General features: G+C 40.8%; 1 protein-coding gene across 6 annotated transcripts in view; it reads left to right on the top strand.

The window, feature by feature from the left end:
* FBXL13 (F-box and leucine rich repeat protein 13) overlaps nucleotides 1-13359 on the top strand; it is a 176894-nt gene that overhangs the window by 156225 nt on the left and 7310 nt on the right. For all 6 annotated transcript variants that reach the window (XM_053258482.1, XM_053258478.1, XM_053258477.1 and 3 more), the window contains 2 exons: nucleotides 9580-9714; nucleotides 11923-12086. In XM_053258482.1, the coding sequence (XP_053114457.1) occupies nucleotides 9580-9714; nucleotides 11923-12086 (299 nt within the window). The remainder of the gene's footprint in view (nucleotides 1-9579; nucleotides 9715-11922; nucleotides 12087-13359) is intronic.

The raw sequence follows: 13359 nt of genomic DNA, 5'->3' as shown, positions 1-13359 counted from the left end.
TGCTTAGTTATGGGGACAAGTCATGCTTGCTACCGCATGTTTTGAGGAACCTGTCTACTGTGAGGGCTGGCCAGCTATCATGTTGTTAAATGTATTGCTGAGAGTGGTATACCATTCACTGATGGTGAACTTGTTAAAAAGTGCATGGTTAAAGTAATGGAGGAAATGTGCCCAGATTAGGTATGTTGTGTTAGTTGTGTCAGTTAATCTACATCTACAATCACCAGGTGTGTGGAAGAACTAGGAGAAGAGTGGCATATGTCACTGATTGTCAAGGAAAAAAGTTTTGATTCCCCCCCCCCTTGGCTTTAAATGAGAGCAATGACATTATAGACACTGCTCAACTACTAATATTTATCAGGGGGATAGATTCCAACTTCAGAATTACAGAAGAGTTGTGTGCACTGCAGAGTTTGAAAGGCATTACAACTGCAGAAAACATATTCTTGAAGGTGTGTAAATAAGTAGAAAATCTTGGTCTGAGTTGAGATAAATTATTTGTTTGTTTGTTTGTTTATTCAATTTCTATACCGCCCTTCCAAAAATGGCCCAGGGCGGTTTACACAGAGAAATAACAAATAAATAAGAAGGATTCCTGTCCCCAAAGGGCTCACAATCTAAAACGAAACATAAGATTGGCACCAGCAGCAAAAGTCACTGGAGGTACTGTGCTGGGGGTGGACAGGGCCAGTTACTCTCCCCCTGCTAAATAAAGAGAATCACCACGTTAAAAGGTGCCTCTTTGCCAAGTTAGTAGGGGTAAATTGAAAAGCATCACAACTGATGGTGCAAGAAATATGGTGGGAAGTAAAACTGGTGTAGTTGCAAGAATCAATGAAGAGATATTGAAATTAAATGGTACACTTCCCATGCAATTTCACTGCATCATCCATCAGTAAGCCTTGTGTAGTAAGATTCTTCAGTGGGAAAGCATGATGCATGTTGTCGTATCTAGCATTAATTACATCAGGCATCATGGCTTTACTCATCATCAGTTTCAAAATTTTCTCTCAGAGATAGATACAGAATATGGAGCTGTATTGTACCATGCAGAAGTCCCGTGGCTTATTAGAGGCAAAGTCCTCGAACTTTTTTCAGTCGTCTTCATGAAGTTGATGTCTTTCTCAAGGAGAAAGAAAAAGATCAAGAAGTACTTTCTGACTCTGAATGGATTTTTGATTTGGCTTACTTAACTGATATCACAGAACATCTGAACACATTGAATCTAAGGTTGCAGGGATAAGGAAAGCTTGTGTGTGACATGTATTCTGAATTGAAAGCTTTTGAAGCACAACTAAAAAAAATTGTGAAGCAAATTAGTGAAGGTAACTTTTCAAACTTCTCATGCTGCAATGGACTAAAATTTGAGGACGGGAATTTACAATTCAATGCTGAAAAACCCATCAAAGCACTGAACCTATTGCAGGTGGAATTCCAGAACATATTCACTGATTGCCATAAACATGGAAAGGAAATAAGAATGTTTCAGAATCCATTTGAAGTAGTACCAGAAAATGCAAGTACCTTTTTTCAGATGGAATTAATTGATTTGCAAGCCAGTGATCATCTCAGAGGCATTTACAAAGAAAATAGTCTATTAGATTTCTGTTCTGGTCTACCTGATATATTTATCAACCTAAAGAAATTTGCTGCAGGCATGTTCGCAGTCTTTGGCACCACATACATCTGTGAACAAACTTTTTCCAAGATGAAAACTGTGAAATCCAAGTGTAGGTCAAGACTTACAGATGAACATTTACATGACATTTTAAGGGGTCTGTCACAAATCTTGACTTAGACATGAATGCCTTGACTAACAGAAAACAGCCACAAAAATCACACTGACTAGGTAAGCATGTGTAGCTAGATAAAAGGATTCCACAGTAAAATAGTGTTCCAAAATGGATTACGTTCAAGTTAACATTTCTTCATTGACCTCTGAATGTTACTTTTGATCTAGGTAGGTTAATAATTTTGTTACATTTTGATTTAAGATGTGGCCCTCTTTAGGCATTGGGCACTGTAATGCAGCCCCCATGTGGCAGAAGGTTGGGGATGCCTGGTTTAGAACATCATCTCTGTTGACTTCTATCTGACTCAGTTCTTTAGCTTCCATCCCCGAAAAGCCTGGTTCAGGAACAGGCATATATATGCTCGGTATCCTCTGCTGTGAAGACGGATGCAAATAACTCATTTAGCTTCTCTGCAGCCTCCATATCCTCCTTAATAATCCCTTTTACTCTCTCATTGTCTGATGGTCCAATCACTTCCGTGGCAGGTTTCCTGCTTCTGATGTATTTAAATAAGTTTTTGTTATTCCCCTTGATGCTTTAGCAAAATATTCCTTCAACTCTCTTTTTGCCTTCCTTATTGTCACCTTGCATTTCTTTTGCCAGAGTTTGTGTTCCTTTCTGTTCTCTTCATTTGGATAGGCCTTCCAATTCCGGAAGGAAGTCTTCTTCCCTTTTATGGCTTCCTTGACTTTACCTGTTATCCATGCTGGCATCTTCCGGGCTTAGTGGTACCTTTCCTCCTTTTGGGTATACAATCTAACAGGGCTTCTAGTATTGTGGTTTTGCGTAAACCCCATGCATTCTGGAGCGAAGTGACCTTCCTGATTTTCCCTTTCAGCTTTCTTTTCACCAAATTCAAAGTGTCTGTGTTAGACATCCTTGGTGATTCTCTCCCCGCATGTATGCTGAATTTGATCAAACTGTGGTCACTGTTCCCTAAATGTTCGATGACACTGACATCACACATCAGGTCCTAGGTGCCACTCAGAATTAAGTCCAAGGTGGCCTTCTCTCTGGTTGGTTCCAAGACCAACTGTTCTAGGGCATAGTCATTCAATGTATCTGACTGTGAATTTACCCAGTCTATTTATGGGTAATTAAAGTCACCCATTATTACTGCCTTGCCTCTCCTTGACGCCTCCCTGATTTCCTCCTGGAACTCCCAGTCACTGTCAGCGTTTTGATCCGGAGGGCAATAGCACATCCCCATTAGCACAATTCCTTTCAGGCCTTGAAACCCACAGGGTTTCTGTGGAGGACTCCAGTCCACCTAGGTTTTCTAGCTTGTTAGATTCTATCCGTTCTTTAACATACAGTGCTACTCCACCTCCAAGGCATCCCTTCCTGTCTTTCTATAGAGTTTATATCCAGGGATAACAGTGTCCCACTGGTTCTCACTGTTCCACCATGTATCTGTTATGCCCACTATATCTATTTCTGTGTTAGTAACCAAGCACTCCAGCTCACCCATCTTGGCTCAGAGGCTTCTGGCATTGGCATATAAGCACCTATATGCTGAATCTTTTCCCTTGTGTATGCTATCTTACTTGGGACTCTTGGACCAGCTGGCACAGCCATCTGTCTGCTCTTTATGTGGTTCTGCTCTGTCCCCTTCTGTTTTATCTAAATCCTCTACATGCTCACACTTTAAAGGTGGCATTTGCCAAACCGGATACTGCCCATCTCCTGTCGGCTATTCCCCAGGCGTCATTTTAAAAGCTGCTCTGCAACCTTTTTGATTTTAAGCGCTAGCAGTCTGGTTCCATCTTGGTTCAAGTGCAGCCTGTCCCTTCTGTGCATACCTTGTTTCCCCCCAAATGTATCCCAGTTCCTAACAAATCTAAACCCCTCCTCCCGGCACCAATGTCTCATCCATTCATTGAAACCCCTCAGCTCTGCCTGTCTCACTGTACCTGCGCGTGGAACAGGTAGCATTTCTGAGAATGCTACCTTGGGGGTCCTGGACTTCAATACACTACCTATCAGCCTAAATTTGGCTTCCAGGACCTCCTGACTACATTTCCCCACATCTTTGGTGCCGATGTACACCACGACAGCTGTTTCCTCCCCAGCACTGCCTAACCCAGAATGTTGGGGGCAATATGCTAAATCATTGTAAACCGCTTAGAGAGCTCCAGCTATAAAGTGGTATATAAGTGTAAGTGCTATTGCTATTGCTAACAGTCTGTCTAGACACTGCTTGGTGTCCACAACCTTCGTACCAGGCAGGCAAGTCACCGTGCGGTCAACATGCAGGTCACAAACCCATCTCTCTATGCCTCTACTGATCGAATCACCCACTACAAGGAGGTCCCCACCCCCCGGAGGAGTATCCCCTGTGTAAGAGGATATGGGCTCATCTTCCATGGAAGGGGTCCCTTCTAAAGGAGCATTTCCCTTTTCCTCAGACCAATGTCCTCCTTCCCCGAGACCTTTATTCTCCCTGAGAGCAGTAGAGCTATCAGCCCTGGAGTGGAATGCCTCTACCACATCCCTGAAGGTCTCATCCACATGCCTCTCTGAGCTTCTCCAGATCCACCACCTTGGTCTTGAGGGAACGAACTTGTTCCCTGAGAGCCAGGAGCTCCTTGCACCGAGCACACACCCATGACTTCTGCCCATGGAGAAAATAGTCATACATATGGCACTCTGTGCAATACACTGGGAAGTGCCCCCTCCTCTGCTGACTTTCTATCTTCATACTGGTTTTGTTGGCTGTTTACAGTATTTAGAGATAGTTTATTAGAAAAATAGATCTCACCTGAAATGGTCAGCTATTTAACTGTCCAAACAGCCTTTCTCAAGTATATGAGGGAGAGATATGTAATTATATGAGGAAGGGATTTGTACTTACCTTCTTTTCTCCACTGGGCTCCTTGTGATCACAGGGGCATGTTCCAGGCTCCCCCGCACACTTCCCACTAAATTCCTGCAAAACTCCCACGTCCTGTTTGCTATCCCTGTCCACTATGCTGTCTGCTATGCTCTCGGGCCTACACCTCTACCTCCAAAATCATCATGTCAAGAAGATGAAATGTGGAGAAAATGTTTAGCAACTCCAAGAAAAATCTTCTTGATATTCCTATTCATTGTATTTTAAAACTGTTTAGGATAGTTAGGATAGGATAGTTTAAACTATTAAGACAAGATAGTTTAAACTATTTAAACTACAAAAACTATCAACTATAAAAACTTTATACTATTTAGGATAGGATAGGTAGCAAGCAAGCATGAATTGCCCCCTTTCCTAAGCAGGATCTGCTCTGGTTTGCATCTGAATTGGAGACTATGTTTGAGCACTAAGATATTCCCCTTGGGGGATGGGGTCGCTCTGGGAAGAGTACCTGCATGCTTGCATGCAGAAGGTTCCAAGTTTTGTCCCTGGCATCTTCAAAATAGGGCCAAGAGAGAGTCCTGTCTGTAAACTTGGGAGAAACTGCTGCCAGTCTGTGTAGATAATACTGAGCTAGATGGACTAATGGTCTGATTCAGTATATGGCAGCTTCCTATGTTCCGAAGAGATATATATATATATATATAGAGAGAGAGAGAGAGAGAGAGAGAGAGAGATTAGGTGTATTCTGCTTTCAGTACCAACATATCATAACTAATAAATGAGAATCTACAATGCATAACATTTTGAATATGTAATAAACTGTAAATAAGTTTTAAAATAAATATATTATAATCTAGTGAAAGACGAGTACTGTATTAGAAAATAGTTTCACAACAGAATCTATCCTATCTATCTATCATATTTCTATACCGCCTGATATGTACATTTCTAGGCAGTGTACAAAATTTAAAATATTTAAAAGTCACAAATTAAAATACATGACAATAAAACAATATAATAAAATAGTTATTCAAACAAGTTTTAAAAAGTATTAAAAATATTATATGGCTGCTGTATGTTGCTATACAATATTTTCTGAAATTTGTCAAATTCCTTGCTATCCTGTGCCCCAGAAGCAGAAATGTTCCAAAGCAGAATGTATTGGCCATGCCATAATATGAATTCATATATTTCCATGATAACATTCCAGCATCCATCATTCTACAGCCACATATAGTATGAGTCATTCTGTGGCTACAGCACTCGAGAGAGAAGTCTGGATTGAATTTGGCTATCCTGTATACATGTGGTGATGGTTCAGGCAAACAGTTCACAGCAAAATTATTCCTTTGAGAGCAGTTATGAAAGGAGTTTCCCGTATGCCCCCATGTTGAGCCTGATGTGACTTAAAGAGGAACAGTATGGGGGATGCATATATCCTATCTTGGAAAGCCATTATATAGCCATCTGGTCTTTCATACAGACATCAGGAGAAGTACAGAGAAGCTGAAAGGAGCTGAAAATTTTATTTCAGTGCACGGTGTAAACAATTTTCCATCTGCATAGTTGATTCTCTAAAGCTGATCAAGACGACCAAGAGAATACCTTTTCTTTACTTGGTGCAGTGACTTTAATCACTTCTTTATATTCAGTGTGAAAATACTCCTATAGGGCTCAGCTAGGGTCCAACTGCTAGCAGCCTACTTAAAAGAATGACATGAAGTATAAAGGATAGCCATGGATCATGATGATGATTACATGGCATTTAGATTATAGATTATTGTTAGTTCTTCAGGTGGAGCTGAGCTTCTAAACCAACCAACCCTTCCCTCCTATCTAGATTATAGTTAGGTTGTTGGAATTATTTTGGTTGGACTTGAGAAGATGGCAGTAAGAAAGACCCAGTCTTGAGATGCTCAGAAATGTAGACAAGCTTCTTTATTAACATGCATAGAACACCCAATGCACTTCAGCTGTAAGCTTTCTTCAGGGGCATTTCCCCAATATTCTTATAAGAGATCTCCATTTGAAAAGAGAACTGATTCTTCCCTCCAGATGGCTTTGTATTGTAGATAGTATTGGACTTAATAGAGTTCAAACTCAGCTTGGGCATGGGCTGTAGGGGTGTGCACGGAACCGCGGAGCTGCGGTCCGGCACTGGGGTGGGGGGTTCCACACAAAACAGGGGGGGCTTTACTCACCCCTCCCATTAAACGGCCGTATTTTTTCTAGTAATCCGGCAGCAGCGTGCCGCCCGCTTCAGTCTCCTCTTGGTGGTCCTCTTATCCATAAGCGCTTACTTTACTTTAGCGAGCGGGCGGCGGGAGAACTCCCTGCTGTCTGCTTGCCTTGCTGGCTAGGCTGCAAATGGCTTCTAGGAAGCCTTTCGCGCAGGCGCGCGAAAGGCTTCCTAGAAGCCATTTGCAGCCTAGCCGGCAAGGGGGAAGGGGACGCCAGGGAGTTCTCCTGCCGTCCTCTTTATAATGGGGGCAGATTTCGAAAGAAGGGGGCGGCGGGGGACCTCTGGGAAGCTTCAGGGGGCGGCCGCCAGCCGAGGGGGACAGCTTGAAGGGGCGGCAGGGACTGGGAGCGATCCTGCCGCCCCGATTATGGATAAGAGGACCACCAAGAGGAGATTGAAGCGGGCGGCACCCTGCCGCCGGATTACTAGAAAAAATATGGCAGTTTAATGGAAGGGGTGAGTAAAGCCCCCCCTGTTTTGTGTGGAACCCCCCACCCGAACCAAAACCACCCCATGCCCGGACCGGTCTGGAGGCCTTTAGAATGGCCTCCGAACCGGTCCGTGCACATGACTAATGGGCTGGTCTTTGTACAGCCTTCACTCTATGCCCAGCTTCCTAGTAGCAAGTAGTAGTGTCATAGAGAAATCCTGTGCAATAAAGGTAATCATACAATGGACCTCACCATTTCTCCAATGTAACACATTTAGTTTCAGTTGTGATTTTCAATTGTATATCTTTTATTATAGAACTGTACTAGATCAAGTTTAAATAAATACTCTTTATTGCAAGGTTATTGCATAGTATGATGGGGATCTTATTGTTTCTTGTTGGATTTAAAAACCCACCACCCTCTTAAATAATGGAAATAATGTTGAAAATTCCAAGGGTTGCTATGATGACTAACATGTACAAAAAAGACTGCAATCCAGCCCAGAGATATGTGCTCCAAGGTTCTCCTGTACAATAGCCTCAGTCTGTTTCCTCAGATCAGTAGGTTAGAATGTGCTTTGTGCATCTTTATTATTGAATTATATTATGCTGAGGACCTTTGCCTGTGTCCTCCTGGCAGTCCAATAACTAATAACTAACTTCTGTTTTTAATTGTAAACCGCCCTGAGCTATTTCGGAAGGGCGGTATAAAAATCGAATAAACAAATAAAATAAATAAACAATAATACTGGAATGGAGACAGGTTTTGGGGTGATTTTTTTAAGCCCAATATTTTAATGTTAGTTACCCTGCTGTAAATCATTTTGTTCTTCTATTGTTTTTACACTTCAGTAGCATTTCTGTATATTAAATTTTAGTTTTGCATGTCAGTTTTCAATTATACAAACAGAAACATATAATGCAATAAATAATATATTATATTTGGCATTGCCCTTGTAAATGCTTGATAGCTACAAAATGCTGCTGGCCTCATCCTTTCAGGAGTGGGATAAGGGATTATAGTAGGGATGTGCGGAACCGGTCCGACGGTTCAGTCCGGGAGTTTGTGATCAAACCAAACCACCACCACCTGGTTCTATCAGACCGGAACCGGATTGCCGGCTCTGGTCTGGCAGGTCCGTGAACTTTTTTTTAAAATGCCCACACCTCGCGGAGGGCATTTGCACATGCGCGGCAGCCACCAAAATGGCAGCCGCTCGCTTGTACGGAGGCCTGAAAGGTCCAAAAAGGCTTTGCTTACCTGGCTGCAGCAGTGATGAGGAAGGCCGGCGGGGGGAGAGGGAACCCGCGCGGACCCCCCCCCGTGGCTACAGCAAGCCCCCCAAAGGGGCTACAGGTACTTTTTTATGTTTAGAAATTTTTTTAAAAAGTTTGCGGACCGGTCTGGGACCGGACCAGGGGTGGGTGGACTTGATGGGGGCCGGACCGAACTGGCCCGGTTCAGTTCGAGGCTGGTCCAGCCTCGAACTGAACTGGGCCAGATGGTTCCGTGCACACCCTTAGATTATAGTCAGTCACTTCTTTGTGAGCTTCTCTGGCTGTTAGCTTCTAGGGCAAAACCAGGGTGCTGGTTTTGACCCAAAAAGCCCAGTGGTACCTAGGCTTATCATAACAAAATAAATTCAAATTTCCATATTAGGCCTCTATTTAAGATCAAGGGAATCTCAGGAATAAAGTGAAACCAGTATCCTATTGAATCTACTGCTCTTTCACCTCAGTTAAAAAACAACAACAACAAAACAGTGCAAGGCTTTCCTGTCTAGAAGTATAATAGATTGGAATATTTTGTTTCATTGCAACACTATGTTTATTCAATCATCAGTGTTTCCACTGACAGTTTTTCTATTTTATTGTATTATGACTGATAAATCCTCTTATTCTATTTTGACTAATAAGTAAGTATTTTATAGTTTGTTTAAATTGTAAATTGCTTTGAGGTTTTGAGAGTGGTATATGAATTAATACATCAAATCCAGAAGCATTTTGTTTTTTTGGGGGTACCACCTGCATTTTGTTGCGAGTATTTCTGTACCATCTTCTGAGAGTTACAGAAGGCACAGATAGCATGTCTATTGCTATGGATTTTAGCTAGTAAATAATCAAGTCAAATGATAGTTTTCATCTATTTAATTTGAGGAAAAGTATATTTCACAGTCTCAGTGACTGGAGAAGATGTACAGATTATTTTAATCATGAATATATTGTAGAAGCTTAATAAATCTAAGCTTCTTTGGGGTCTTTGTTATTTATGTTCCAGAAATTCTGCATTGATATGAAAAAATTGGAGTACATTGATTTCTCTTACTGCCAGCAACTATCAAATCATTCACTAAAACATTTGTCATTTGGTTGCCGCAGACTTACATCTGTCAGTGTGGCTGGTTGTTCCAAGGTATGTACGGAAGCAAGGTTAAAAAGTACTAGAAATTTTGCTATTGAAACGATAGTGTTCCTGTGTTAAAATCATTACCAGTTTTTCTTTCATGTGCAAATAAATTGTTGCAGGATTACTTCCAGTCAATCAACCTAAAATGACTTGTGAATGCTTCTGCACTAACTCCTTTCTTTGGAATTTATATCCTTTGTTCACTTGCTGTTTATGGAGAATCTCATTTCCAAATAATTGATTTTCTGTGTTCTTCTCATGTCTTTTCAGGCCTGACTTGTGAATGTTTATATCTACCTTTCTACCATTGTTTATATCTACCTTTCTGGCTAACAAGCATCCAATGTAGTTGACAATAAGACACAATTAACACAAATTGATTGATTGATTGATTGATTAACTGCCATCAGGTTGGCGTCGACGCTTAGCGACCACATAGATAGATTCTCCCGAGGATGATCTGTCTTCAACTTGGCCTTTAAGGTCTCTCAGTGGTGCATTTATTGTTGTCGTAATCGAGCCCTTGCTGCTGGTCATCCTCTTTCCTTCAACTTTCCCCAACATTATAGACTTATCAAGGGAGCTGGGTTTGACATAATGTGTCCAAAGTATGATAGTTTGAGCCTTCTAACGTGTGCCTTGAGTGACAATTCTGGATTGATTTGTTCTATGCTCCATTTGTTTGTTTTCCTGGCTGTCCATGGTATCCTCAAAAGTCTTCTCCAGCACCAAAGTTCAAAACCATCAATACTTTTTCTATCTTTTTCCTTCAAAGTCCAGCTTTTGCATCCATAGAGTGTCACGGGAAAAACCATTGCCAACACACTTACACATTAAACTAAATTAAGGTGTGTTAATGTAATTTAAGACATATACACTTTAAAAGAATGGAATGGTGACTGATAGAAGGTTCTGGGGGAAGATGATGATGTAGTGTCCATTCCCTTTATGTTAATTCTGCTGCAATTGCTGTCGCAGCCTGTCCAGTGAAGGCAGAGAACATACTATAAAGGCTTTTCAAGCCTCCTTATGTGTTTTAACTGAACACTCTATTTTTGCAAGTTTTATTTTATTGCTTCCAGTCAATGCCAGCTGGGGCATTTAATGAGTAATTTCCCCTTGAATAGCTTCTCTGTGATTTCCCCCATGTCAATTTCTGTTTGTGGAGGCAGAGAGGAGAGCTCTTTAATTACCAATTTTCTTTCATTTCTTTTCTTTTCTAAAATGGTAAAATAGTGCTAGTTCAACATCAAAAAAGGAAAAGATGACTATAAGGAGAGGAAATTAGTAAGTGTGGTGCTTTTACAGATACACTCAAGCATATTTATTTCCGTTTGACTAACCATGCATTGCTGCAAATGGGGTTCTACCCCAGTGCTTCCAAATACTAGTAAACAAAATGGAATAATAATAATAATCTAAGTTGTGGCCTAACCTACAATTTTTAAACATTCTAGCAGTTCCATAGTAGTTGTCATCTATAGTATTTATTTATTTAACATATTTTTATACTGCCCAAAACTCACGTCTCTGGCTGGTTTGCAACAAAACAAACAGAAAACTTAAAACATTAGTTAAAACAAAATAAATACAGTAAAAGTTCAAACATTACAACAATTTAAATTTTAAAACATTTTAAAACAATGTTAAAACTGTTAAAATAATATTCAGTTAAAAGCCTGGGTGAATAGATGCATCTTTAAATACTTTTTCAAAGTTGTCAGAGATGGGGAGGCTCTAATTTCAGCAGGGAGCGCATTCCAAAGCTTCAGGGCAGCAGTGGAAAAGGCCTGTCCCCGAGTAGCCGCCAGATGAACCAGTGGCAACTGCAGACCAACTTCTGATTATCTCAATGGGTGGTGGGGTCCATAACGAAGACAACGTTCTCTTAAATACCCAGGGCCCAAGCTGTTTAGGGCTTCATAGGTTATAACCAGCACCTTATATTTTGCCCGAAAACGTATCGGCAGCCAGTATAGATCTTTCAATACGGGAGTAATATGGTCTCTCCAAGATGACCCAGAGACCAACCTGGCTGCCGCATTCTGTACCAATTGTAGTTTCCGGACTACACTATTTTCAAAAGACTATTTAATTCTACAAACTTCACTTTTGAAGTAGTACTTTAAATTCTTAACTATCTGTCTAAAAGTTTGCTTCATCTGTAATCATTCTTTCATTTTTCAATCCATTTTTATTTTGTTTGATTTACAGGTGACTGACATAGGTATTCAGTTTTTGTCTACATTCTGCACTTACCTTCACTACTTGGATATCTCAGGCTGCATATCTATTACTGACAAAGCACTAAAATGCCTCTGGAAAGGTTGTCTGCAACTCCGAATTCTTAAGATGCTGTACTGCACAAATATTCCTAGGTAAGATGTTCATTGTATATTCAGTGTTTTAGATCCCCATATAACCCAAAGAAATGTATACAATATATAATGAAAGAACCATTATGGTGATATTCTCAGTAGCCAACTATTCCCAGTTAGTCTTATATCAAATCAAACCATTGGATCATTTAGCTCAGTACTCAGTACTGGCAGCAGCCCTCCAGGGTTTCAGACACAAGTCTTTCCCAGTCTCTCCAGGGATTGAACCTGGGACCTCTGAATGCAAATGATTACTATTGAATTACAACACCATCCCTCAATTTGAGGTGACAAGATGTTCAAAACTGGCTTGGAAAACTAAGATTAACAAAATTGCTAGGGCCAGATGGCATCTACTCAAGAGTTCTGAATGAACTCAAAATTAAATTTGTCTATCTGACTCAGTTCTTTGCATCTGTCTTCATGGGAGAGGATACTGAGAGTATACTTGTGCCTCAACCGAGCTTCTCAGAGACAGAGGCTGAAGAACTGAGGTGATGAGAGATGTTTTAAACTGTTTGCAAAACCTAAAAATTAACAAATCACCAGGGCCAGATGGCGTCCACCTGAGAGCCCTTAAAGAACTCAAATGTGAAATTGCTGACCTCCTTGCAAAAATGTGTAACTCATCTCTATAATTAGGCTCTGTACCCTGCACTTAACTTCTGTGCCGGATAAATTGATGGAAAGCATTCTCAAAGATAAAACTGTTAAGCATCTAGATGAGCAGGGCCTGCTGAAGGAGAACCAGCATGGCTTCTGGAAAGACAAATCTTGCCTCACCAACCTTTTGGAGTTCTTTGAGTCAACAGGCAGGTGGATCAAGGTGTTAGAGTCAACATAGTATACTTTTGTTGTATACAGTATAGTATACTGTTGTGTACATAGTATATAGTATACATAGTATACAGTTTGGTTAACAGTAACCAAATCCTACTAAAATGAATAGAAATTGTGTCAGTATGTGGTTAGGAGTGTACAGGATCTGTTCTCAGGAGAATGTACCAGATGGTGATTCTCAACCACTTTCTTGTTATGGAATTCCTGTGTATGTATGTTGGAGACAATCTGACAGTTTGGACTATAGAGGGCTATGTATTCTGGGGTCTGAAGCCATGTTTGAAAAGAGGACTACAAATCAGAGTAATGTTCCATTAGCTTTGGAACTTGGGAGCTACTGAAAAGGGTGACCATTCACACAATTATGTAAATCATTTATATAATGCAAAGTCAATCAGTCACACTTTATTGTGGACTCTGACCAATCCAGAAA

The sequence above is a fragment of the Hemicordylus capensis genome, chromosome 5 (assembly GCF_027244095.1).
Source record: "Hemicordylus capensis ecotype Gifberg chromosome 5, rHemCap1.1.pri, whole genome shotgun sequence".
NCBI lineage: Eukaryota > Metazoa > Chordata > Lepidosauria > Squamata > Cordylidae > Hemicordylus > Hemicordylus capensis.
Note: the sequence above shows the minus strand (reverse complement) of the source record. Positions and strands in the feature narration are given on the sequence as shown.